Source organism: Ursus arctos, unplaced genomic scaffold (assembly GCF_023065955.2).
Source record: "Ursus arctos isolate Adak ecotype North America unplaced genomic scaffold, UrsArc2.0 scaffold_12, whole genome shotgun sequence".
Classification (NCBI taxonomy): Eukaryota; Metazoa; Chordata; class Mammalia; order Carnivora; family Ursidae; genus Ursus; species Ursus arctos.
In genome coordinates this window covers 64,331,758-64,356,246 of record NW_026622786.1, presented here as the reverse complement: position 1 = coordinate 64,356,246, position 24,489 = coordinate 64,331,758, and the positions used below count along the sequence as shown (strand labels likewise).

General features: G+C 38.5%; 1 protein-coding gene across 16 annotated transcripts in view; it reads left to right on the top strand.

The window, feature by feature from the left end:
* The window catches only part of OSBPL9 (oxysterol binding protein like 9), a 182,361-nt gene that overhangs the window by 151,333 nt on the left and 6,539 nt on the right, over positions 1–24,489 (top strand). For 13 of the 16 annotated variants that reach the window (XM_026498119.4, XM_026498118.4, XM_044383880.3 and 10 more), the window contains 9 exons: positions 1,315–1,405; positions 3,346–3,450; positions 9,082–9,241; positions 14,807–14,919; positions 15,046–15,164; positions 20,668–20,753; positions 21,949–22,120; positions 23,377–23,461; positions 24,276–24,386. In XM_026498119.4, the coding sequence (XP_026353904.2) occupies positions 1,315–1,405; positions 3,346–3,450; positions 9,082–9,241; positions 14,807–14,919; positions 15,046–15,164; positions 20,668–20,753; positions 21,949–22,120; positions 23,377–23,461; positions 24,276–24,386 (1,042 nt within the window). The remainder of the gene's footprint in view (positions 1–1,314; positions 1,406–3,345; positions 3,451–9,081; positions 9,242–14,806; positions 14,920–15,045; positions 15,165–20,667; positions 20,754–21,948; positions 22,121–23,376; positions 23,462–24,275; positions 24,387–24,489) is intronic. The other 3 variants (XM_057310802.1, XM_057310801.1, XM_057310800.1) reach the window with 1 other exon arrangement.

Below are 24,489 nucleotides of genomic sequence, written 5' to 3'. Positions count from 1 at the left end.
AAAATTCCTAGTCTGTTTTATTTGTGCTCTTCCCAGTACTCCACAACCTTCCCTACTTCATTTGATTAGGGTTTTTATTATTAGTGATTGTTTTCAGGGTCTCTTCTCTAAGTGTCTTTTATTTTCCTGTTAAAATATTTATAGTCAGTAGACTATTGTGACAAGCATCAGAATTCTTGTGCTCAAATCATTTGATTTAAGAGATCTGATTTAGTGATTTTTAATATTTATGCGGAGAGGGGGTTTAAGAAAAAAAAATCTGGAACTTAAGCATTAAATGAGAATGCTGTAAAAACTTTCCCCTTAACTCAGTTTCCATTACTAAAGGCTTATAAATTTTTGAGTACTTTTGGTGCTCATTAATCAGTAAAGTATTTCTCTTCTAAATCTGTTTCAGTATTTTCTGTTATAAGCTTTCCCTAATATATATGTGAAGTTTAGTTTTCTGGATCAAGGAAAACTAAAGAACTTAAAATTTTATTTCTTGGGTTTTATCTGGTATAGTCTTCTAAATGATAGATCTAAACTTTACTCTGGCAATGACCTTAGTTTAAACCTACCCACCTCCAAGTAAAAAAGCATCAGTAAACTATGGAGTCTTGTTTTTAAAATGTACTCATGCTGGCAGAACAAGTTCTTGGCTTGAAATCAGAAAGACCTAGACCTTTTTTTCCTATAAAATTGTAACTACGTATATATTTTTTTTCTTCTCAATCCTCAAAAAGAAAGCCTTCTTCCCTGCATCCCCAGTTAGAAGATACATCCCTTTGCCTTTGGTGACTGTAGAACTAGGTGCCTGTACGTTGTGTGCACGGTGATAGAAGGTGGCAATAGTGTAAGATGGAAAAGTAAAATCCTCGTGATGCAGGTATACTTACCAGTTATAGTTGTAACGTTTAATAACACCAAAGTAAGAGAGCATTTCTCTCTATCTTTGATAGAAAAACATTTGTGGTGAATTGAGAAATAAGTGAGAAGTACTGAACTGAATTGAGAAGTTACTGTTTTGGCTTTGTGAAATTTCCCCCACACCATTTTACAACTCTTTGCAGGTTTTTCCATTTACCTTTATCTTTCTGTATGACAGAATTTCTTTCATTTTCCCTCCTTACTGTGTTGTTTTGTTTTTTAAGAAACTCTCAGACTTCTGTATCATAAATGCATTTCATTTCCTCTTTGCATTTTAATCAGCGTATCTATATAGCTACCCTCAGGACTTTGCTGTCAGAAATGTGGGCATTTCGTACATTTGGGAGGGTCAGCACTGGAAGGGCATTTAATTAAAAATAACTGTACTGTGTTTCTTTATCTCAGAGTACTATTAATCCTGTAGATGCAATATATCAACCTAGTCCCTTGGAACCCGTGATCAACACAATGCCTACCCAGACTGTCTTACCTCCAGGTGTGGTATTTGCAAAAATGTTTCAGATTCACTGATTAGAAAAAACTTAATTTGTACAGCTGTCATAGTAATCTTGAAGGGCTCGTTTTTGGTTTTGTTTTTTTGTTGTTTTGTTTTTAAGATTTTATTTATTTGATAGAGTGAGAGAGCACAAGCAGGGGCAGCGGCAGGGGGAGAAGCAGGCTCCCTACTAAGCAGGTAGCCCAATGTGGGGCTTGATCCCAAGACCTTGGGATCATGACCTGAGCTGAAAGCAGACGCCTAACCAACTGAGCCACCCAGGCACCCCTGGTTTTGTTTTTTAATAAGTAAAAGGAATCACAGAAAAATGGTACAGCAGAAAGTGAACTGGAAAAAGATGATAATATTTTTGGTATTGGGTTTTTTTTAATAAAATGAAAGTTTTTAGTTTTCAAAGTGAGATGGAAGGAAAACATCGTTACTAAGACTTGGATTAGCTGGTGGGACAGAATCCTATGACCCAGGATACATGCTACCAAAGAAAGCTTAATATACATTGACCTACTTGAAGGTAATCCAGGAACTTTCTATTTTGGGGTATTTTTTATAGCTACGAAGAAGAATGCAAATGGTTTCTTCTTCATGGTGGACTCTAAGGTAATGGAAGGAAGGGCGAAATTTGTGATGCCTACCAATTAGAAAGACCTGTATTTTTAATTATAGAGTAATCAGTAGTATTTTTTTTTTTTTAACTAGCAAAGGAAGGCTTATGGACAACACCCATGTATATGAATTCCATTTATCTTTTGTGGCATCCAACATTTCTGTTTTCTTGACGATGTAGTTAAGTCAAAAATTGTAACCAAAAAAATCCCTTTAAAAATACTTAAAATACTTAAAAATACTTAAAAGGAAATCCTTTTGTGAATTTTGATTCCTTAAGAGAATGAACTAATATCTTGTGGGGCTAAAGAGGAAGTACTACTGTGCCCCCATTTTATTTTACTTTATTTTTTTAAAGATTTTTTTTTTTTTTTAAGATTTATTTATTATTTGTCAGAGAGAGAGCACAAGCGAGCACACAAGCAGGGGGAATGGCAGGCAGGAGGAGAAGCAGGCTCCCTGCCGAGCAGGTAGCCCAATAGGGGACTCGATCCCAGGCCGAAGGCAGATGCATAACCGACTAAGCTGTCCCTAAAGATTTATTTATTTTAGAGAGAGAGAGAGCACGCGCACATGGGCGTGTGCGCGAGCAGGAGAGGAAGAGGGAAAAAATCTCAAGCAGACTACCCACTGTGTGCAGAGCCCCAATGCCGGGCTCGATTCCATGACCCCAAGACCAGACCTGAGCTGAAATCAGGAGTGGGGTGCTCAACAAACTAAGCCACCCAGGCGCCCCGTGTGCTCCATTTTAAAATGATTATCTGTGGTTTGATGCTTAGAAAAACTTTATCATCAGAAGTGTTTGCTAGTTTTATAGAGCATTTTTACTGATGTTTTGGCCTACCCTGACTAGTCTCTTGATATCCTGCCTAATATCTTAGTACTTGGTAGCATATCACCATTGAATTTAAAGGGGGATAGAAGGGGGGGCGCCTGGGTGGCTCAGTCGTTAAGTGTCTGCCTTCGTCTCAGGGCGTGATCCCAGTGTTCTGGGATCGAGCCCCGCATCAGGCTCCTCCACTGGGAGCCTGCTTCTTCCTCTCCCACTCCCCCTGCCTGTGTTCCCTCTCGCTGGCTGTCTCTTTCTCTGTCAAATAAATAAATAAATAAATAAAATCTTTAATAAAAAAAAATAAAAAAAAAAAATAAAGGAAGGGGATAGAAGGTCCAGAAGAAGGAGTAGCATGGAACTTGACTTAATGGAAGACAGTTTCAGAAATTAGTGATCTTTAAGATTTTGAATTCCACACAACTGCATTTAATACAGTTGTATTTGGCTTTTTTTCTAACTTATTTCATATGTTCAAATCTTCTAGAACCTGCTCAGTTGTGTAAGTCAGAGCAGCGTCCATCTTCCCTACCAGTTGGACCTGTATTAGCTACCTTGGGACATCATCAGACTCCAACACCAAATAGTACAGGTACAGATTTTTGTAATTTAATTCTCATAACTCCCCATTAACATTTAAGATTTGTGTCTGATTGCTCATGGGAAAAAGGGTGAAATGTGTTACATATTTGTGTTGGAGATATCATAATTTTATCATCATCCTATACATGAAGTGGTTAACTTTGTGATAGAGCCAGAAGCTTTAGTAATAATTACATTTTCTTTAAGATTTTATTTATATATTTGACACGGCGGGGGAGAGCAAGCACAAGCAAGGGGAGCAGCAGGCAGAGGGAGAAGCAGGCTCCCCGCTGAACAAGGAGCCCGATATGGGGCTTGGTCCCAGGACTCTGGGATCACGACCCGAGCCGAAGGCAGCCGCTTAACCGACTGAGCCACCCAGGTGCCCCAGTAATAATTACATTTTAAATAAGATAAAATACTGTAGGATTTTGTTTACCTTAAGAAAAGATTTATTTTGAAGATCTGTATTTTCTTTTCAAAGAAATTTTCTTGAGGGGCGCCTGGGTGGCTCAGCTGTTAAGCGTCTGCCTTTGGCTCAGGTCGTGATCCCAGGGTCCTGGATTCGAGCTCGCATCAGGCTCCCTGATTGGCAGGAAGCCTGCTTCTCCCTCTCCCACTCCCCTTGCTTGTGTTCCCTCTCTTGCTGTCTCTCTCTGTCAAGTAAATAAATAAAATCTTTAAAAAAAAAAAAAAAAGTTAAAATTTTCTCGAGTCAGACTTGTAATACTTTTATTACTGTAAAGGAATGAGACAGTACAAAAGTATAGAGAACAAAAGCTGAAAGTCCTCTTTATTCTTCCCTCTGTCATTTGCATGTGTTTACATGTATTTGTATGCATATATGTACATATATACCTATATTGTGTATTTTTTTAATTAAAAACTTTATCTTTAAAATAATTTGAGAAAGAGAGTGAGCATGAGTGGGGGGAGGGGCAGAGGGAGAAGCAGATTCCCTGCTGAGCAGGAAAGCCCAATGTGGGGCTCTGTCCCAGGAACCTGGGATCATAACCTGAGCCGAAAGCACCCGCTTAACTGAGCCACCCAGGCACCCCAGTTTTGTGTTTGTTTGTTTGTTTGTTTGGTATAGTTAACAATGTTCACATTAGTTTCAGGTGATAACTTGGTGATTTGATAAGTTTATATATTATGCTTTGTTCCCCCAAGTGCGTAGCTACCATCTGTCCTGTTACATCACTGTTACAATATCATTGACTATATTCCATATGCTGTGCCTCTTATTCCTGTGACTTACTCATTCCATAACTAGAATCCTGTATTTCCCTCTCCCCTTCACCCATTTTGCTCAGCCCTCCACCCCTCTCCTGTCTGGCAGCCATCATTTTGTTCTCTGTATTATAGGTCTGATTCTGCTTTTTATTTGTTTATTCATTTGTGGGGTTTTGTTTTTTTGTTTGTTTTTAAGATTCCACTTATGAGTGGAATCATGTGGTATTTGTCTGTCTCAGTCAGGCTTATTTCACTTAGCATAATACCCTCCAGGTTCATCCATGTTGTCTCAAATGGCACAGTCTCATCCTTTTTACGGCTATGTAATATTCCTCTCTCCCTGTGTGTGTGTGTGTGTGTGTGTGTGTGTGTGTGTGTGTACACATTTTCTTTATTCACCTGTTGATGGACACTTAGGTTGCGTCCATATCTTGGCTATTGTAAATAATGCTGCAGTAAGCATAGAGGTGCGTGTGTCTTTTTGAATTAGTGTTTCTAATGCTTGTTATTTCTTGTCATTTTGACTTTAGCCATTCTGTCTGGTATAAGGTGATATCTCATTGTGGTTTTGATTTGCATTTTGATGATTGATGATATTGAGCACCTCTTCATATGTCTGTTGGCCATCTGTACTTCTTTGGAAAAATGTTTATTTAGTCCTCTGCCCCTTTTTAAATCCGAGTATTTGTTCTTTTGGTATTGAGTTGTATAAGTTCCTTATGTATTTTGGATATTAACCCCTCATTGGATATATCATTTGCAAATATCTTCTATTCACTAGGGTGTCTTTTTGTTTTGTCAACAGTTTCTTTTGCTGTGCAAAAGCTTTTTATTTTGATGCATAGTCCCAATTGTTTAATTTTGCTTTTGTTTGCCTTGCCTCAAGAGGCGTATCTAGAAAAATGTGCTACAGCCAATGTCAGAGAAATTCCTGCCTGTGTTCTCATCTAGGATTTTTATGGTTTCAAGTCTCACATTTAGATCTTCCATCCATTTTTGAGTGTATTTTTGTGTATAGTGTTCGAAAGTGGTCCAGTTTCATTCTTTTACATGTAGCTGTCCAGTTTTCCAGCACCATTTATTGAAGAGACTGTCTTTTCCCCATTGTATATTCTTTCTTCCTTTGTCACAGACTAAGTGTTCTTGCCTCCTTTGTCATTAATTGACTGTATAGTCAGGGATTTATTTTTGGGGTGTCCTGTTCCACTGGTACGTGTGTCTATTTTTATGGCTGTTCCATACTGTTTTGATTACTTCAACTTTGTAGTATATTTTGAAATCTGGTATTGTAATACCTCCACTTTATTCTTCTTTCTCAGGACTGCTTTGAGTATTGGGGGTTTTCTGTGGTTCTGTACAAATTTAAGTACTATTTGTTCCAGTTTTGTGAAAGTACATTGTGTTCTTTCTTATTGTTGTTTTAACCTGAATGACATTATGTGTTTCTGTGACTTTCTCTTTTCATTTAATAGAGAACGTTTAGAGAGCTTTCCGTGTTTATACCATTAGGCCTACAGTGTTCTTTTTATGGCTGCCTGAGCACATATTACCTATTTTTCTGCTGATGAGCATTTAGGTTGTTTCTAGGATTTTCCTGTTACAAGCAGTACTTCTGTGAATATCCTTGTACAGCCACTTTTGGCACATACATTTTTTTAAGGTTAGATTTATCATTCTTTCACATTTTTGTCATTTTTTTTAAAGGTTTTATTTATTTGACAGAGAGAGAGACAGCCAGTGAGAGAGGGAACACAAGCGGGGGGAGTGGGAGAGGAAGAAGCAGGCTCCCAGTGGAGGAGCCTGATGTGGGGCTTGATCCCAGGACTCTGGGATCACGCCCTGAGCCGAAGGCAGACGCTTAACAACTGAGCCACCCAGGCGCCCCACATTTTTGTCATTTTATAAGCAAAAAAAAGTTACTTCATTTTAATTTGTCTTCTCTTTATTTAGACTTATGGTCTATATTTTTTTCTGTAATTTATAAGGCATGCTATTAATGTTAGATTTATTTCCTGTTTTAAAACGGATTAGTTTTTCATTGAGATGCCTGTTGAGCCAAATTCAAAGGAGAACTTCATGCTTTTGTCCCTATTATACCTAGAGGAAGTAGGAGGTAAGCCCCTGCTTGTCGCTCCACAGTTTGCTTTTCTGGACAGGACTTTTCCTCCTGTCCTGTAATAATGAAAATTACTTTGTGACTTTAGCCCATTTTGAAATTTGAATTGGTAAAGATGCTGATGCTGTTACTTTGTTCTTTAATATTTAACAGCATGGGCAGCTGTCTTCTGAATTTTGAAAGAAAGTAAGCAAAAATAGCTCTTCTGTGAAACTCTTGGGAAAATGCTGACAAGTAATTTGAATAATGAGGTTGAAATGTTTGGCTGACTTTTTTCTGTATTTCATTACTTGTATCACCTTTTGTTCATTTTAAAAACAGTACCTGTGCTTGCTTTCTTTCTTTTTTTTTTTTTTTAATACATGAAAGGATACTCCAGGGGCGCCTGGGTGGCTCAGTCAGAGTTAAGCGTCCAACTCTTGATTTCGGCGCCAGTCGTGATCTCAGGGTCTTGAGACGGTGCCCTGCATCAGGCTCATGTGGTCAACGTGGAGAGATTGTCTCTCTCCCTATCCCTCTGCCTCTCCCTCTTTCTCTCTCTCTCAAAAAAAAAAAAAAAAAGAAAAAAGGAAAGTAAAAAAGGATACTCTGGTTTCTCTTCAGATTGTATAAATCTTTCACCTTTTACTAAAGAAAGGATTATATCAGTTTGGAAACAGCCAAAATTGTCTGTTTGGAGATATATAAAATTAGTTATAAACTTTGAAAAAGTGATTAAGTACATTTAGGATAATTGTAATAAATAATTTGGAATATAAATTATTTCAGAAGATACTTTTAAAATACAGCATTTTAGAGTAGCTAGATTTAAAGAATTTTTAGAAATGAAATTAACATATGGTTTATGTCTAGATTTTTTTCAACCTAATTTCTTCTTCTTCACCTTTCTTTAACTCTCTCCCTAATACAAAAAAGAAATAAGGTAACAACTGAGAAAAGAAATAATATATGTTCCTATAAGGAAAACTCGGTTCTTTTGTTTGCACTTCCCAAACTCATTTTCTCCTTGGACACATTTTTAATTGTGTGATCACCTGGAGTGTTTGTATGTTACTTAATCATTTTTAATTCCTGGGTGGTCTGGGGGCTTTTTTAAAATTACTATTATTACCTCTTTCAGTAGGAGAAAGTCTCTTTCTCATCTTACTGCCACTATTGAAGGAGGAAGGGGGGAAGAATTTAAAGTTACTTGCTAAGATGAACTATTTTTGGAATTTCCACAGTAAGATTACCTTTTTTGGTGGCAGACTTTTTCTGTTATGTTTTTAAAGTATCTTTCTCTAACTATTGAACCGTAGACAGAAGGATGGGCTAAAAATCCATGGGTGACTCTGGATTCATTTTTATTGCTGCTATTTCTCAACTTCTAGAACTATGGCCTTGGCTTTTAGATTGCCAGCATTGACAATTAAATTTACTCTCTGCCAGGCATCTGTCGCAGTTTCGCACAAATTGCCTGAGAGCCTGTAGATGCTCTGTAAACACTTGTTGAATTAATCTCAGTAATCCTCCATTGTTTGATACTTTTATTGTTTTGTTACTAGACAGTCATGATCACAGAGATAGATCGTAGTCTTTCTGTGGATCTCTGTTAATTACCATTTCCTTAGACTGCTTAGGTTTAAAAAGATGTTCTTCCTAGTCCTTTCCTTTTCTGCATTCTTCCTGTAGTAGACCTCTGTTTTTCTCTGCCCCTGAGCCCCAGGCACCTCACTTTGATTTAGGTAGAAAAGAAGTAAGGAGTTTGGATGGCAAGTGCTTGTGGTGCTTTTGTGTTTTTGTGTGACTGCCAAAACATAATGACTAATGTGAATGTGATATCCTGGACAATATTTTAATTTTCATGTGGTCTTTGATATTCTTTCTTATGGCATTCTCATTGTGTCACTGCTGCCTAATTTAAATATCTGAATCTACAGTATAATATAGGAACCCTGACTTTCCATTGGTATTGTATCTGTTGTGGGACTTCTAACTCCAGAACTCACACTCTGTGATTACAATCAAAAGATTGTATAATTTTATACAATTATATAGATATCGATGGTCGATATCTTTATAATTATAAATGGGAACATAGCAGTTTTTCATTTAAAAGTCTGTCCCATTCTATAATGTGATTTGCCTTTTTCTTTGTCTAGTTTTAAGTGTTGATTTTCTTTACAGAGAGTGTAAGGACTTCTACCAACTTAACTTTTTGATTTTAGAAAAGTCTGTTTTGCTCCATCTCCCTGATTTTTTTCCCTCTATCACCAACATTGTCTCCTAATTTAAAATGTTTTCATTTCCTAGGCAGTGGGCACTCACCACCTAGTAGCAGTTTGACTTCTCCAAGCCATGTCAACTTGTCTCCAAATACTGTCCCCGAGTTCTCTTATTCTAGCAGTGAAGACGAATTCTATGATGCCGATGAATTCCATCAAAGTGGCTCATCCCCGAAGCGCTTAATAGAGTAAGTAAATGAACTATGTGTTTCAATGACTCTTTTGATTTTAAAAATTAATTTGATTTTGAAAATGGTGTGAATGACAGACTCCCTTACAATAAAGCTTCTTTTTTGATTGGCTTATTGAGCAAAGCCAGTTCTGTGAGAATGTTGATTTTACTTTTGACTTAATTCAAGTGGAATAAATTAGCAACAGCTAAAATAATATGCCAATATTATTAATCAAACTTCTGGCATTATTTCCATAGCGCCAACATTAGGAGAGGGCCAAATGAGAGAAAGCTAGGAAGTATTATAAAGAGGGCACCATTACTTGTTTTATATTAGAGTGGAGATACTTAACACCTATAAGCCACGCACTATACTAGTGGAGGAATGATCCAGAGGTGAAAAAAGTCCCAGTTCTTGCCTTTAGAGAACTTTGTTGGGAGAAGAAACAGACATTTATAATCCAGTGGGATACATGCTAAGCACAGAAAGCCATAGGAGCATTTTGAAGTCTTTAGAAGTGAGGGAAGGATTTACAGAGGAGAGGGGGAAGGGGTGTGAGCCTAAGGTAAGAATGTGAGTGAGTAGGGAGAAGGGACATGGTGGTAAGGAGGGGAAAATGGAAATGTTTTCTTGGAGATAGAACCCTATTAAGGCAGGCCTATAGACTAATAGAGCAGTAAGTTGTTGAGTTTGGCTGTAGCATAAGTTTAAAAAAAAAAAAAAAGATACAGAAGGGGTTGACAAGGGCCAGGTCATCTAAGACTCCTTTAGCCTTTTACAAATTTTGGACATTTTCTCACAAAAAATAGTAGTTGTGGTCAGGTCTGTGTTTTAGAAAAATAAACTTGCCTAGATTGTGTATAGAACTGAGTGAAGTGGGGCTGCTTTACAGGTAGGGAGATCAGCCTAAACTGGGTAGTAAATTGAGAAAGGTTGATAGCCTTAGGTAAGGTAATAGCGTGGGAATGAGGGAAGCATTTGGATTCCAGAGATATTATTAATCAAGCAGATTTTGATAGATATTGATGATAGATTTTCCCTAATTAGAAAATATTTGACCTGTTTTATACCATTGAAAAAGCTAGGTATGTTCCATTGCACAGACAAGGCTTTATATGTGTGAAGTCATTTACCTGATAGCTGATAAACAAAATACACCCTACTGGTACATAAGTTACTATGGTTAAGACTTTGGTTCTTGGGATCTGAGAAAGAGTAGGTTCTAAATCTGGTTTGCTTTAAAGGTGTGTGATCTTGGGGTGCCTGGCTGGCTCAGTCGGCAGAACATGTGACTCTTGATTCTCGGGGCTCTGAGTTCCAGCACCACGTTGGGTGTAGAGAATACTTCTAAAAAATTTCATTAAAAAAATAACAACAGGGGCACCTGGGTGGCTCAATTGGTTAAGCGTCTGCCTTTGGCTCAGGTCATGATCCCAGGGTCCTTGGATCGAGCCCCACATCGGGCTCCCTGCCCAGTGGGGAGTCTGCTTCTCCCTCTGCTGCTCCCCCAGCTTGTGTGCACCTGCTCTGTCTCAAATAAATAAATCTTTAAAAATAAAACAAATCAAAACAACAAAGGTGTGTGATCTTGGTCAAGTTATTTAACCTGTGTAATCCTCAGTTTCCTCATTGGTAGAATGAGGATGAATAGTAGTTTAAACTTCAAGGGGTCATTGTGAACATTTTTTTTTTTTTTTAAGATTTTATTTATTTATTCGACAGAGATAGAGACAGCCAGCGAGAGAGGGAACACAAGCAGGGGGAGTGGGAGAGGAAGAAGCAGGCTCATAGCGGAGGAGCCTGATGTGGGGCTTGATCCCGTAACGCCGGGATCACACCCTGAGCCGAAGGCAGACGCTCAACTGCTGTGCCACCCAGGCGCCCCACATTGTGAACATTTAAATGAGAATAATGTCAGGTGCTTAATAAAGTATCTGACATGTAACGAGCACTCAAATATATAGAAAGCAAATTAATATTTATTTGCTTTAATGTTACTTGTGTTTGTTGTAGATGTAATTGGCTTAATTTGTCTTGGGCATTTTTTCCAACTCTGCTGCTTTCTCAGGAGTTGGTACTATTGTTACAGCTTGGGGTTTGCTTTGTAGGACAGTGCAAATTTGGAATGATTATATGTGAGTTTGTAAGCCCAGTACATCAGCCACCCAGTCCTTAGGCCTCATATCTTGTTTTCTTTTAATGAGAAATACTGTGTAGGACTCTAGTTTTAAGTGTACATGTGAACTGAGAAATATAGTATTCCTATATAATTGGATATAACTGCTCAAAATCTCAAAATTTTAAGGAAAATAATGGACTGGTTCAGGAAGTTTTGTGTCTTAGTGGATCAAATTCAGTTTTTGATTGTGGGAAAAAGTGAAATATCTGTGATGCATGTGTGATACAGTGACTGTTAAGACATGAGACTAAAGGAAGAGAGAGGTTTGAACCCACAACTCAAGACGAGTTTAGCAGAAAGGCTTGGTTTAACATCTTGGTTTCTTAATGATGTATGTGGGGAAATAAACTATTGAGAAACCATTATTAGCAGTTTGCTAATAGGAATCTGCTTTAATTTTGAAAATTGTTTTTTTTTTATGATAGTGGGGTTAAAAGGAAATAAGCATTTGCAATAAAATTCCAAGGTAAAGCTTATTGATTTTTGATGTTTCCAAGCAAGTTTTCCTTAAACAAAATTAAGGACAATATCTTATATCGAACATTAGGTGTTATGCTAAACAAAGTACAATTGAATATCAAAACAGATTCCTCTCTCCTCCAGAAGCATATAACCGTATTTAGGAAAGCTTATAGTATCTGAGTCTGGCCCCAGGTAGGAGGGGTTCTCCTAAAATTTTTATGAAATAGAGAATTTTAGAATACTTTGTTATACGTGTAATGGGCATGTCTACAAAGTCATTGGTAGGCTCATAGGCTTTTCTCTTCTTCTTACAAGCTTCCTTCTCTGTTCTCTCCTGGTACCCATCCCATGACAAATACACAGTTGCTGAACCTCCCATTTGAAGGGGTCCAGAGTTAAATTCTGTGTCCTGCTAACCACTGGATTCCTTTTCTCTCTCAATTTTATGCTCTTCTTGTATGCCCTAATTTGGATTCCCGAACTGGTAGGACTACAGATGTTTTATTTGACCAGCAGAGTGTTTGTTGACTTTTGGGGAGGTGTTTTGTTTTGTTTTTTGTTTTGTTTTAGCAGGGCTTTAAATCCCTTCGAATTGAGTATGTTGACCCCAAGTCTATATTCCTTATAACCTAGCCCAGTTCACATATTTATGTTCTCTGCCTGACCTTGGTAGGCGTTGAGCCTGTGACACCTGCTGGTTATCAGCTGCTACTACTTGTTTTCTAACTCGGGTCACGTTTCTGTTTTTGTCTCTGAAGGAAGAGAACTTGAAAGCTGAAGTGTTTTCACTGTTCACTTTCTGAAGACCTGTAGTACTAGCTTCTGTGAGAACTATGTTATTGAGCAGTGTGGTTGTAACAATTACAAACTAGATGGAAGTCCACATTGGAAAGAACTTGTGCTTTGGAGCCAGAAATGCATTTGAAATAGCTCCATTACTTACCAGCTGTGTGACCTCAGGCCGGTCACTGAAGCTCTGAGCTGAGCATCTGTGTATGAGGAGATTAAGCATATCTACCTTACAGGGTTCTTATGGAGGTTCAGTTGTTGTGGAGATAAAAACACAGTGTTTGGCACGTACCTAGGTACTCAGTAAGACTTTGGATTCTGTTACTGTAATTCAGTTCAGCGCTTCATGTTTTTTGGTTTGGTTTATGATATTATATACATACTATACAAGTTAGCCCTTTGCAGATAAACCTTTCCTGTAGGCATATCATTTTTGTCGATGTTGCTGTTATTTTTTGACTACATTCTTTAAATTCTTTGTCCTGATTGAGGTAAATTATGAAATGGATAAATGAGAATTTATCCCATTTTTTTCATTTTGAGCTTTATTGAGCATTTTCATTTGGCACAGACATGGTTTCTAACCTGAGTAAAAAAGAAAAGCACAGCATAGATCTGACCTTTGGAATTGCATCTAAAATAAGGTGCATGTTTTAAAGGATTTGAGGGTTTTGATCAATTGATTTAAAAGATTAACTCTGTTTTGATGATCTATCAAAGAGCCACAAAACACTTGGAAAATAACTGTCATGTAGCTCTTTTACTTAAGGATAATTTGATTTCACTTACATAGGTCTTTACTCATGTTTTCCATTGGCTCTCAAAACTGGTGAGGTAGACATTAGTTACAGTACCTTGTGATGCATGCTACTAAATTATCAAAGAAGCAGTATTAAGTTACCTAAGGATTTTTGAAAAGTAGATCAAAAGAAGATAAGTAACCAGGACAAACTATGTCTAAATTAGAATACACATTGATCTAATATTTTAATATTAGAATGTTCTAATATAGGTAGAGCACAGAGGATTTTTTGGGTAGTGAAACTATTCTCTACAATACTGCAATGGTGGATTTTTCAAAATTCATAGACTGTCCCCCACTGAGAGTGAAACCTAATGTAAAACTGTGGACTTTGAGTCAGAGAATGATGTGCCAGTATAGCTTCATGAGGTGTTACAAGTGTACCACTCTGGTGTAGAATGGTGGTGACATGGGAAGGATGTTGTGCATGTATAGGGAAAGGGGTACATGGGAATTCTGTACTTTCTACTCAGTTCTGCTGTGTAAAACTCTAAAAAAAATAAAGTTTATTAAAATCAAAAGAAGGTAAGTAAGTAGGGCAAACTATGTTTAAATTAGAATATATAATATGCTTTGCATCCATAAATTTGTAACAAAAACTGGTTAATGTGTACTATTTTATAAATAATATCTGCAGTGTGAAAAATTGGGTTTTTTTACACTTAATAAGTAAACTATATGCCTTTGATTATTTTATTAATATACAACTAATCCGGGTAAATTACAGGTACAATAATAGAGGAAGCTTTGTTTAAACCTGTTAATTAGTTCATAATTTCACTTACCATAATTTTACTTGTAAAAAATACCATGCTTTTTTATTTTGTAATTTCAAATAGTTTTTAAATGACTGGGGAAAATGTTAAATACCAGTGTGGGCTTTTATCAAAGGATTTCAAAAATATAGACACAATGTCTTCTGAGACTAAGTAATAGACCTGGCAATTTTGGGGGTTCTAGAAATTGTTGCAGAGAATTATAACATATGTAATTTTATGCAAAGTAACGTGACAAGAAAATGAAGTTTTAAACTTAGATGCAGAAGCAAGAATCTTAACTAATTTTTTATGACCTTTCAGCATGGCTTGGTTGAGCACACACTATGCAAAAAGCACAAGACAAGAAACCTAGTCCTCACACTTTACAGTCTCAGAATGAGGGTGACAGGGAGTTGGAAATTGTGTGCGTGTGTGTGTGTGTGTCCAGTTCACTGTAAGTCTAGCTTGTTTCTGTGATCTTTCTGCCTGTATTGGTTTCAGGTAGCTTTATGGGTTAATGTTTTAGTATGACTGAATTGCTCTCCTAAAAGGCTTAAGAAGGTGATTACTGTTTTTGGGGTTTTTTTTAGTTCCTCTGGATCTGCCTCAGCCTTGACACACAGCAGCTCAGGAAATAGTCTAAAGCGCCCAGATACCACAGAGTCACTTAATTCTTCCATGTCCAATGGAACAAGTGATGCTGGTAAGTGACCTTGGAGAATTTAACTCTTCTTCTTAAAAACATTTGTGTGAAAAAATTTGTAACACTGGTAGCATCCACAGATTGGCCCAATATAACACCATTCTAAGCAGATCTGTTTTATTTTAGACCTTTTCGACTCACATGATGATAGAGATGATGAAGGGGAGGCAGGGTCAGTGGAAGAGCACAAAAGCGTTATCATGCATCTCTTGTCACAGGTTAGGCTTGGAATGGATCTTACTAAGGTAAGAAGTAAATTTGGCATTTGCTGTAAGTCTTAATGTGTACATGTGGATTCTCAGTGATTGTACAGTGAATGTGGCTTGCAAATGTAGCATAATGACAACTTCTGTTTATACTTTTGTGGTTTAATATGTATATACATGAGTATTTTTTTTTTAAGATTTTATTTATTTGACAGAGATAGAGATAGCCAGAGAGAGAGGGAACACAAGCAGGGGGAGTGGGAGAGGAAGAAGCAGGCTCCTAGCAGAGAAGCCTGATGTGGGGCTGGATCCCAGAACGCCGGGATCACGTCCTGAGCCAAAGGCAGATGCTTAACGACTGCGCCACCCAGGCGCCCCTCAAGAAATTTTATAAATGGATGAAATATGTAAAGCTAGAATTCATAGAAATAGTATATGTAGATAATATGAATTGTGATTTGGGTTTTATTGGGGGCAAACAAAAAATAGTGTTGGGCTTGATTAGTAGTTTGGATAAAACCTAAAGAAGTGTAGTATGCCCAGAATCAAAATGAGCAGAGTTCTGATCTTGGGGTTAGAGGACCTGTGTTTGCATCCTGCCCCTGCTATCCCCAAAGCGTGTGACCTTGAGCAGGTCCCTTCCTCTGTGATCTTTGTATCTCATGTAAGATGGACATACAGTGGCCACTTTATAGGGTTGTTAGGAATCGGAACATGTAGTAAATGGGAACTTGTATGACACACATCGAGGCACATAATTATTGTAGTTTGAATTTGAATTTGAACTTGGTTCTCCAAACAGAATGCTCTGTTAAGTTAGGAGACTAGCACATACGGGTGCCTGTTGTATATCCCTACCACTGTGCTGGAAACCTCATTCTTGCACTTAATTCTCACCACAGCTCTGCAGAGGTGTTACTGTTAAGATTTTATGGATGAGGAAACTAAAACTCATAGAAGCCGGGTAACTTGGCTGAGTCCTAGTAGGCGTCAAAACTGAGATTCTCATATGGTCTGTGATTTCAAAATCAGCAATCTTTTTACTGCCGCCTCTTGTCTTAAGACTTGAGTCTTGGTTAGATTATTATTCTGTCTGGTTTTAGAAAGTTAATAAAATTAAGGATTCTCACTTTTGTTACGACCAAAGCAACTCCAGTGCTGTATGGTCTTTGACACCGGTCAGCTTCATTTTGGTTTGGATTTAGAGGGCTGTTGAGGAAAAAACTAATGCATAATACTTTCTGATAAGGGTCTATAATAAAACCCTTTACCTCAAATCTAAGTGACAACAGAAACACAAGGCTAGCATTTATTTGTGGAATCCAGCATACTTGCCAGAAATGTTCTAGGTTTGTCCCAGAACTTTTTCAGTGAGCGTTAGATTGCATAATTGCTAAAGCAGAACTGTCACTTCAAATTTGTTGAGTTAGAGGTTTTTAGATGTTGACATCTAACTATTTATTTTCTATATCTTCCACCCTGGTCAGTTTCGGTCTTCAGTAATGAAAGACTTATCAGAAGATAACTTGAACAATACCAGGTTTATTAGCTCATATAGTGAGAAGGCTAGAAGTAGAGTAGTTCTAGGACTGATTAATTCAATCAGTTGTGTGTGAGAAAGAAGCTAGGTTCCTTCACTCTCTCTGTTCTTCCATCCTTAGCATATTGACTTTCATACTCAGGCTTGTCTCCTTGTCATTGCAGAATGGGTGTCAAACTTCCAGTCATCCCATCCTTAGGCAAATAATGTCAAGAGGCAGAAAAATGATTCCTTTTCATGGATTTTTGTTGTTATCGTTATTAAGGAAGGACGTTTTTCTCCTGAAGTGGCCCCTCGGACTTTTTTTTTTTTTTTTAAGATTTTATTTATTTATTTGACAGCACAAGCAGGGGGAGTGGCAGACAGAGGGAGAGGGGGAAGCAGACTCCCCACTGATCAGGGAGCCCGACACGGGGCTCAGTCCCAGGACCCTGGAACCATGACCTGAGCTGAAGGCAGACACTTAACCAACTGAGCCACCCAGGCATCCCGGACCCTCAGAATTCCAGTTGAATCTCATTGGCCAGAGCTATGCGTGTTCCCGTGCCTAAGCCAGTAACTAGCAAGGGAGTTTAAATGAGAGGTATAGATTAATCCACATTCACTTCTTGAGATCTGGCAAGACCCTGTGACTCTTCATGGCAACGTAGAGCCTGAACCTGAACCGAATCAGAATTCTCTTACTAAGGATGAAGCAGGGATGTGCATAGGCAACCGAAAGTGTCGCCACAATCAAGTTTGTAAATCTTGCCTCACATAATTTTCTCTGCCAGATAATCTATATTTGGTCCATAGCCACTATAAGCTTATTATATTATGAAAGATAATTTTTTTTTTACCATAAATGTTAAAAATTAGCCATTTTAAGAAATCTTTACTGGCGGGGCGCCTGGGTGGCACAGCGGTTGGGCGTCTGCCTTCGGCTCAGGGCGTGATCCCGGCGATCCGGGATCGAGCGCCACATCAGGCTCTTCCGCTACGAGCCTGCTTCTTCCTCACCCACTCCCCCTGCTTGTGTTCCCTCTCTCGCTGGCTGTCTCTATCTCTGTTGAATAAATAAAATCTTTAAAAAAAAAAAAAAAGAAATCTTTACTGGCACAAACAAATGGCTGTGATTGCCAACAGATTCTGAAATCTTGATGCCTTTATGCATTCCAGAGTATTAGAATAATGCCATAATTTTTTTTTATTATGTTCTGTTAGCCAACATATAGTACATCATAAGTTTTTGTTGTAGTGTTCACCGATTCATTAGTTGTGTGTAACACCCAGTGCTCATCCCCACACGTGCCCTCCTTAATACCCATCACCTGGTCACCCCAAACCCCCCCTTCTGTAACCCTCAGTTTGTTTCCCAGAGTCTCTCCTAGTTTGTCTCCCTCTCTGATTTCTTCCCATTCAGTTTTCCCTCCCTTCCCCTGTGGTCCTCCATGCTATTCCTTATGTTCCACATATGAGTGAAACCATATGATAACTGCTTGACAGTGCCATAAATTTTTATCTCATTCTCCTATTTATAAAATGTGTCTTCTCATTTCAGATACTTTCTAAAGTTATTTCCCAAGTACTTTGTAGTGTTTGAAAATACTATAAAGTCACATCCCATTTACCTCACTTGGTCCTCAAAATAATTCTAAGATATAAGCAGGACAAGTAATTATACTCCTTTTACACAAACTTAGGGAAGTCAAGTTAATTTTCCAGGGCCTCCTCACACCTAAGTGGCAAAGTAAGTACTTGAACCCAGGTCAAAGACAGTCTAGCCCTGCTCCAGTTACTTGACATAATGGCATGTGTCAGTATAAGATGATCTATTGAATGAGCATTCTCAAGAAAATTTTTTAAGTAGAGAGAAAAAGAAATCCTTTTTTTTAAATTACATATCAGATTTTGGTAATTTTGGCCATTTCTTTTTGAATTGCCTATTCTTTTGTCCATTTTCCTGCTGGTAATAGTAATCTTTTTCTTGTTGACTCATAAGAGCTATTTATATATTAAAAGTATTTACTTCTGGGGTGCTTCAGTGGTTCAGTCATTTAAGTGTCCAGCTCTTGATTTCGGCTCAGGTCATGATCTCAGGGTCATGAGATTGAGTCCCATGTCTGGCTCTGTGCCGTGGGTGGAGCCTCCTTGGGATTCTCTCTCTCGCTTTCTCTCTCTCTCTCTCAAAAAAAATGTAGCCCTGTTTTGTTATTCAGCATTCTTAACATAGAGGTTTTTAATTTTTGGTTCTTCAAGGGTAAAAAGTTGATTGCACCAAGTCAGCACATAAGCTTACCTACCGGTCTAACCATATTCAGATTATGAACATACATAGAAAGGAAACATACGTAGGAAACCGTTTACTTAAATTGTAAATTCTGGAGTCTGATTATAAACATTCTAAATGTTAGAGCCATGGTGTCCTTTTCTAAGCTGTGTTCCATCAGTCTCTCATATAATCTTTATGAACCCAGCCACAGTGGTCCACTGGTCAGTCCCTGTCACACATATTTCCTGTCTCCATACTTTTTTATTTCCCCTCCCACGTCCATGTCTTGTTCTTCTGTTTTCTTCTCTGTTACAGTCATACTCTTATCTAAGGCTTTTCTCTAGTGCCACTTCAATGAATCATTTCCCAGCTCTGCCCTCATTCTGGTCCCCCAGCAGAACATGATCTTTCCCACTCCTGAGCTTCCAGAACACTTTGAACATCTCTGGTGTATTTGTCACATTCCACCTAAAATTTATATATATTTTTTGAAGATTTAATTTATTTCTTTAGAGAGAGGGTACGTGCGTGAGCTGAGCGGGGGGAAGGATAGAAAGGGAGGGAGAGGGAAAGGAGAAGAATCTAAAGCAGACTCTGTGCTGAGTGTGGAACCTGACCCAGGGCTTGATCGATCCCACGACCCTGAGATCATGACCTGAGCCGAAACCAAGAGTCGGGCACTTAACCAACTGAGCCACCCAGGTGCCCCAATATTCCACCTAAAATTTAAATACTGGTGATATTCTCTCATCCTTACCTTTGCCTTCTCCACAGCATTTAACACAGGATCTTGAATATAGTAGATCCACAGTAATTACTAAATTTAAGGGAATTTTTGTTTACTGTGGTGCTCCATAATGAATAATTTATAATCTGATAGACATTTCAAAAACTGTTCTTTCATTTCCTAATGAAATTCTTCTCTTTTTAATTGGTTGTTCCTAATCTTTCTCATTCCATCTTTCCATGTTCCAATTTCCTATTTTTTTCTCCTCTGCCACATTCCTAGCCCTTCAGCATTTTTCTTCATGAGTTCAGCCCCATGATAGAAAGAGTTCATTGATTCCCATATTTATTCTCTTATTTATTCCTTTTAATGTTCATGTAAAAATTTCTTGCTGTGTAATAGTATCATGAATGCAAGTGTAAAGTGGTCCTTGCATTCTAGGGGATTGTTTATCTGAGAACACAGATGCATAAGTAGATAAATTGCCTAATACAACTAATGATCATAGAGAAGCAGCATCAGAAAGTGCCCAGACCCCTCAGTGTCAGACCCAGTTTTGAATTCTACGTCAGTACAGAGAAGAGAAAAAATTTCTCACTCTCTTTGAGCTTCGTTTTTCTTGACTGTAAAATGGGGATAATGAGTTCTTCAGAGCAGGGTTGTTGCACGGTTCAGTAGCGTGATGTGTGTAATGCCCCTGCAGGTCATAGGCCTCAGAGGGAAGCTACTGAGTGTATTCGTCACTGTTACTCTGATTTGGGAGCTACACGGAGATTGCACAGAGCAAGTGACATCCGAACGTTCAAAATCTCTTCTTTGTTTCCCATCCGCTGGGCAGGTTAATGGGCATTTCTGAATCAGAATAGTTTGGGAAGTAGGTGTCAGAAGCATGCCTGGGATGCTGATTGGAATGAGATTTTTTGGTTTGGGGTTTTTTGTTTTTGTTTTTTTTAAAGTGATTGAGCAATCTGTTTTATCTGTAGTGGAATTTGATCCTCAAGGGTCAAATGTGTGTGTTTTTCAGGTAGTTCTTCCAACATTCATTCTTGAAAGAAGATCTCTTTTAGAAATGTATGCAGACTTTTTTGCACATCCGGACCTGTTTGTGAGGTATTTGACTGAATACTGTAGTTTCCAGTCGTTAAGATGTTACTCAGTAGCTTTCTGTTTGTACAGGATAGATGGATTCCTTTTTTTCCTTTTTACCTTTCAGACATTTCTGGGAAAAGGCATTAAATATTTTGTTTATATTAGATGCCTGCCTGTTTGCTTAGGTTATATGGTGGTGATGTTGTTAGGGAGTCAAGTTAGACGCTAAAAAATCTTGAGAGCCATTAATAGGTAGCCAGTATTTATAGAGCCAAGGCTGGAGCTTATTTGATCCAGGAATTGGTAATCACTGCTTGTACTATATCCTGATGAAATTCAGTTATCTGAATTTAGCAAACCTTTCTAAAGCACCTGGTGTTTGCCAGGAAAGAAAAAGTCAGTGTCTGCCCTTGAGGAACTTACAGTCTAGTGTCCAGATTACAGACTGACTCATTACTTTTAAATATTAGCTTCCAATATTAGATATATGTGCAAAGGGGAAAGTAAAGTTGGCACTGATATACAAGGAGGTGAGTTCACATTGATTTTCAGTGGTAGCAGGAAATTTTTCTTTACAGCAGGGTGTTACAATCCATCTTCTCTGATTTCATTCCTTGGCCTTGGACTGTGGTTTACGGGAGCCAGATACAAATCACTTTGAGGTTTCACGATGGGTGGACACATTGGCAGACACTGGTATACAGTTGACCCTCGAACAGTGTGGGGCTTTGGGGTACTTACCTCCCATGTAGTGGAAAATCTGTACTTTTGACTCCCCAGAAACTTCACTAATAATAGCCTACTGCTAACTGGAAGCCTTGCTGATAACACACAGTATTAACATATTTTTATATGTTACATGTGTTATATGTTGTGTTCTTACAATAAAGTAAGCTGGAGAAAATGAAACATTAAAATCTTAAGGAAAAATACATTTACAGTACTTCACTGTATTTATCGAAAAATATCTACATGTGAGAGGACCCACACAGTTTAAACCTGTGTCATTCAAGGGTTAACTGTATACGTTTATCAGATTCATTGAGCCAAACACTGAAGACTAATGTGTTTAATCATGTATGTTATATCTCAGTTTTAAAAACTCTTGGTGCTGGGTCCTCTCCGCTGGCTTACGGTGGACCATGTGGAGGAGTGCTGCCTCAGCTTGTGGCCTGTCAGAAGGCAAGACATTAAATTTTGTCTTTCTGCCTTGCAGCATTAGTGACCAGAAGGATGCCAGAGATCGAATGGTTCAGGTTGTGAAGTGGTACCTCTCCGCCTTTCACGCAGGAAGGAAAGGCTCGGTTGCCAAAAAGCCATACAACCCCATTTTGGGCGAAATCTTTCAGTGTCACTGGACATTGCCAAATGATACTGAAGAGAACGCAGTGAGTTCTGCACTTGTGTTTTTAGTGATCTTACATTTCATACTGATTCAAGATTTCATTTTATTTGGGAGCAGATAATAATGGTAAAGGTAATAAAAGATGCTCAGCACCCCCAGGGGAACAGTGTTGTTGGGTGAGGACACTCTAGATGCAGTAAGCAGGGAAGGAGTGGCATGAGATGAGGTTTAAAGATCAAGTCATGCAAGGCCTTGTGGCCCATAATGGTAATTTTGTGGCTTATTAGGATTGCATTTTTGTTTTAAAAAGATCACTGTAATGATTTTATGAAAAATAAATCAGAAAGGGGCAAAAATAGAAGCAAGGAGACCACTGAGGGAGTTTTGGCATTATTCCAGAAGAGACACGGTTGATTCAAGCTATATTGTGGATGTAATACTTACAGGTGGACTGGGGAGGTAAAAGAAAGGGGACAGTCAGAGACAAGCCCTGCATGTGGGCTTCAGCGATTGGTTGATGCCATTTACAAAAAAGGAAGAAAATTAGATTTGGGGAAGGAAAAATCAAGAACTCTAATTTGAAATATAAAGTATGAGTTATACATGTTAAGTGGAGTTGTCAAGTAGGAAGTCAGAATTTTAGGAGTCTGGAGTTAAAGGGAGAGGTCTAGGATAGAAATGGGGCTTTTAAAGATTTTAATGTATTTAGATGGCATTTAAAGCACTGGAATTAGGTGAACTTATCTTGTAAGACAGCATAGCTTTCGAAGAGTAGGTAACCTAGACCTGAGTCCCCAGGGCCCCAACACCTGGAGGTTGGTTTGAGTAAGATGACCAAGAAGGAAGACTCAAGCAAATGTAAGGAGGTCCTAGCGCATAGTGCCTGGCACATAATAGCCTCTGAGCAAACCATTAAATCTCCATCTCTCTCCCTTTCCGTGTGATTCATTACGTGTGGTCCTTACTAAAGACAGAAGCAGTGCAATGTGTCTGTTCTGACTTATTTGGCAGACATTGATAAGTGACTGCTGTCTGTGCCACACCTGGCCCTGGGTTAAGCACTTGATGCTTGTCTTCAAGGATTTCAAGGATGTCTTAGGCAGGGAGGTCTAGTCAAGGGAGACCAACACAAAGCTGTAATTCTGCTAGTAAGTACCATAATGAAAGTATGTATAAGGTGCTTCGGGTGTGGAGGAGAGAACAGTTAACCACCTTGGGAGGCAGAGACTCCGATTGTTAGATTGTCCACAGGGTCACTTGTGTTTCCACATCAAAAGAAAATGTTATGTTTGCTTACAGGAGCTAGTTTCAGAAGGACCAGTTCCCTGGGTTTCCAAAAACTGTGTGACATTCGTGGCTGAACAGGTTTCCCATCACCCACCCAGTAAGTTACAGAGCTGCTTTGCACCAGCTGTTCTCAAACTGTTCTGTCTAAAGAGGGTCATAAAAAGCTCCATAGCTGGAGCACCTGGGTGGCTCAGTTGGTAGAACATGCAACGCTTGATCTAAGGGCTGGGGATGGACCTACTTTAAAAAAATAATAAAAAAACAAAAGCTCCACAGCTGAGTTCACTATAATATTGGTTTTATGGCTGCCTATATCTGTCTAACCGTATGAAGATTGGTTCCTCCTATTTCTTGTGTAAGTGCCAAAGATTCTGTTCACTCCACTGATTAACTGTGTGTAAAAAGCAGGAATGTAGGAAACTAACTTGTCATCCTTCTAAAGTCATCTTACACATAATGAGCTGTGCTATATACGAGACCTCAGCAATTTTGAAAGTTTATATAAATGAGATGTAGTTTCTCCACAGTATATTCCTGACATAGTGGAGAAAATACATATCCTTAATGTCTTATTCGCTCAACAATGTTAAGACTGGAAATACTGGATGGGCCCAGGCTGGGGCAAGAACATGCTTGCTGACCAGACTATTTTAAGTCTCCAGGATTTGATTTAAAGCCTCCGGGATAGCTACAGCCTCATGGTTCAGGGAAGTTCCTGCCCGTATGGCTCTAAGTGGTGCTTGCATTGGGAGAAACGGTATAAAAGGCAGTTACTTACCTCCTGGCCTCATTTGAGGCTGTTTTTTGAGGGACACAAGGATTTTCCCTGTGAAGCCTATTCTTTCTCCAGGTTGAGTTGGAGAGGTGACTATAGCTATGTAGTGTACTAATTGAAAACAATTTCTGTTCAGTTTCAGCCTTTTATGCTGAGTGTTTTAACAAGAAGATACAATTCAATGCTCATATCTGGACCAAATCAAAATTCCTCGGGATGTCGATTGGGGTGCACAACATAGGGCAGGGTAAGTCTCTGGGCATGGGGTAGACTAGAGTGTTAATAGAATTTTATTCTAATATGTGCTGGACCCTTGTCCAGTGAGGGGAAATGGCCCCAAGAAAGCCAGA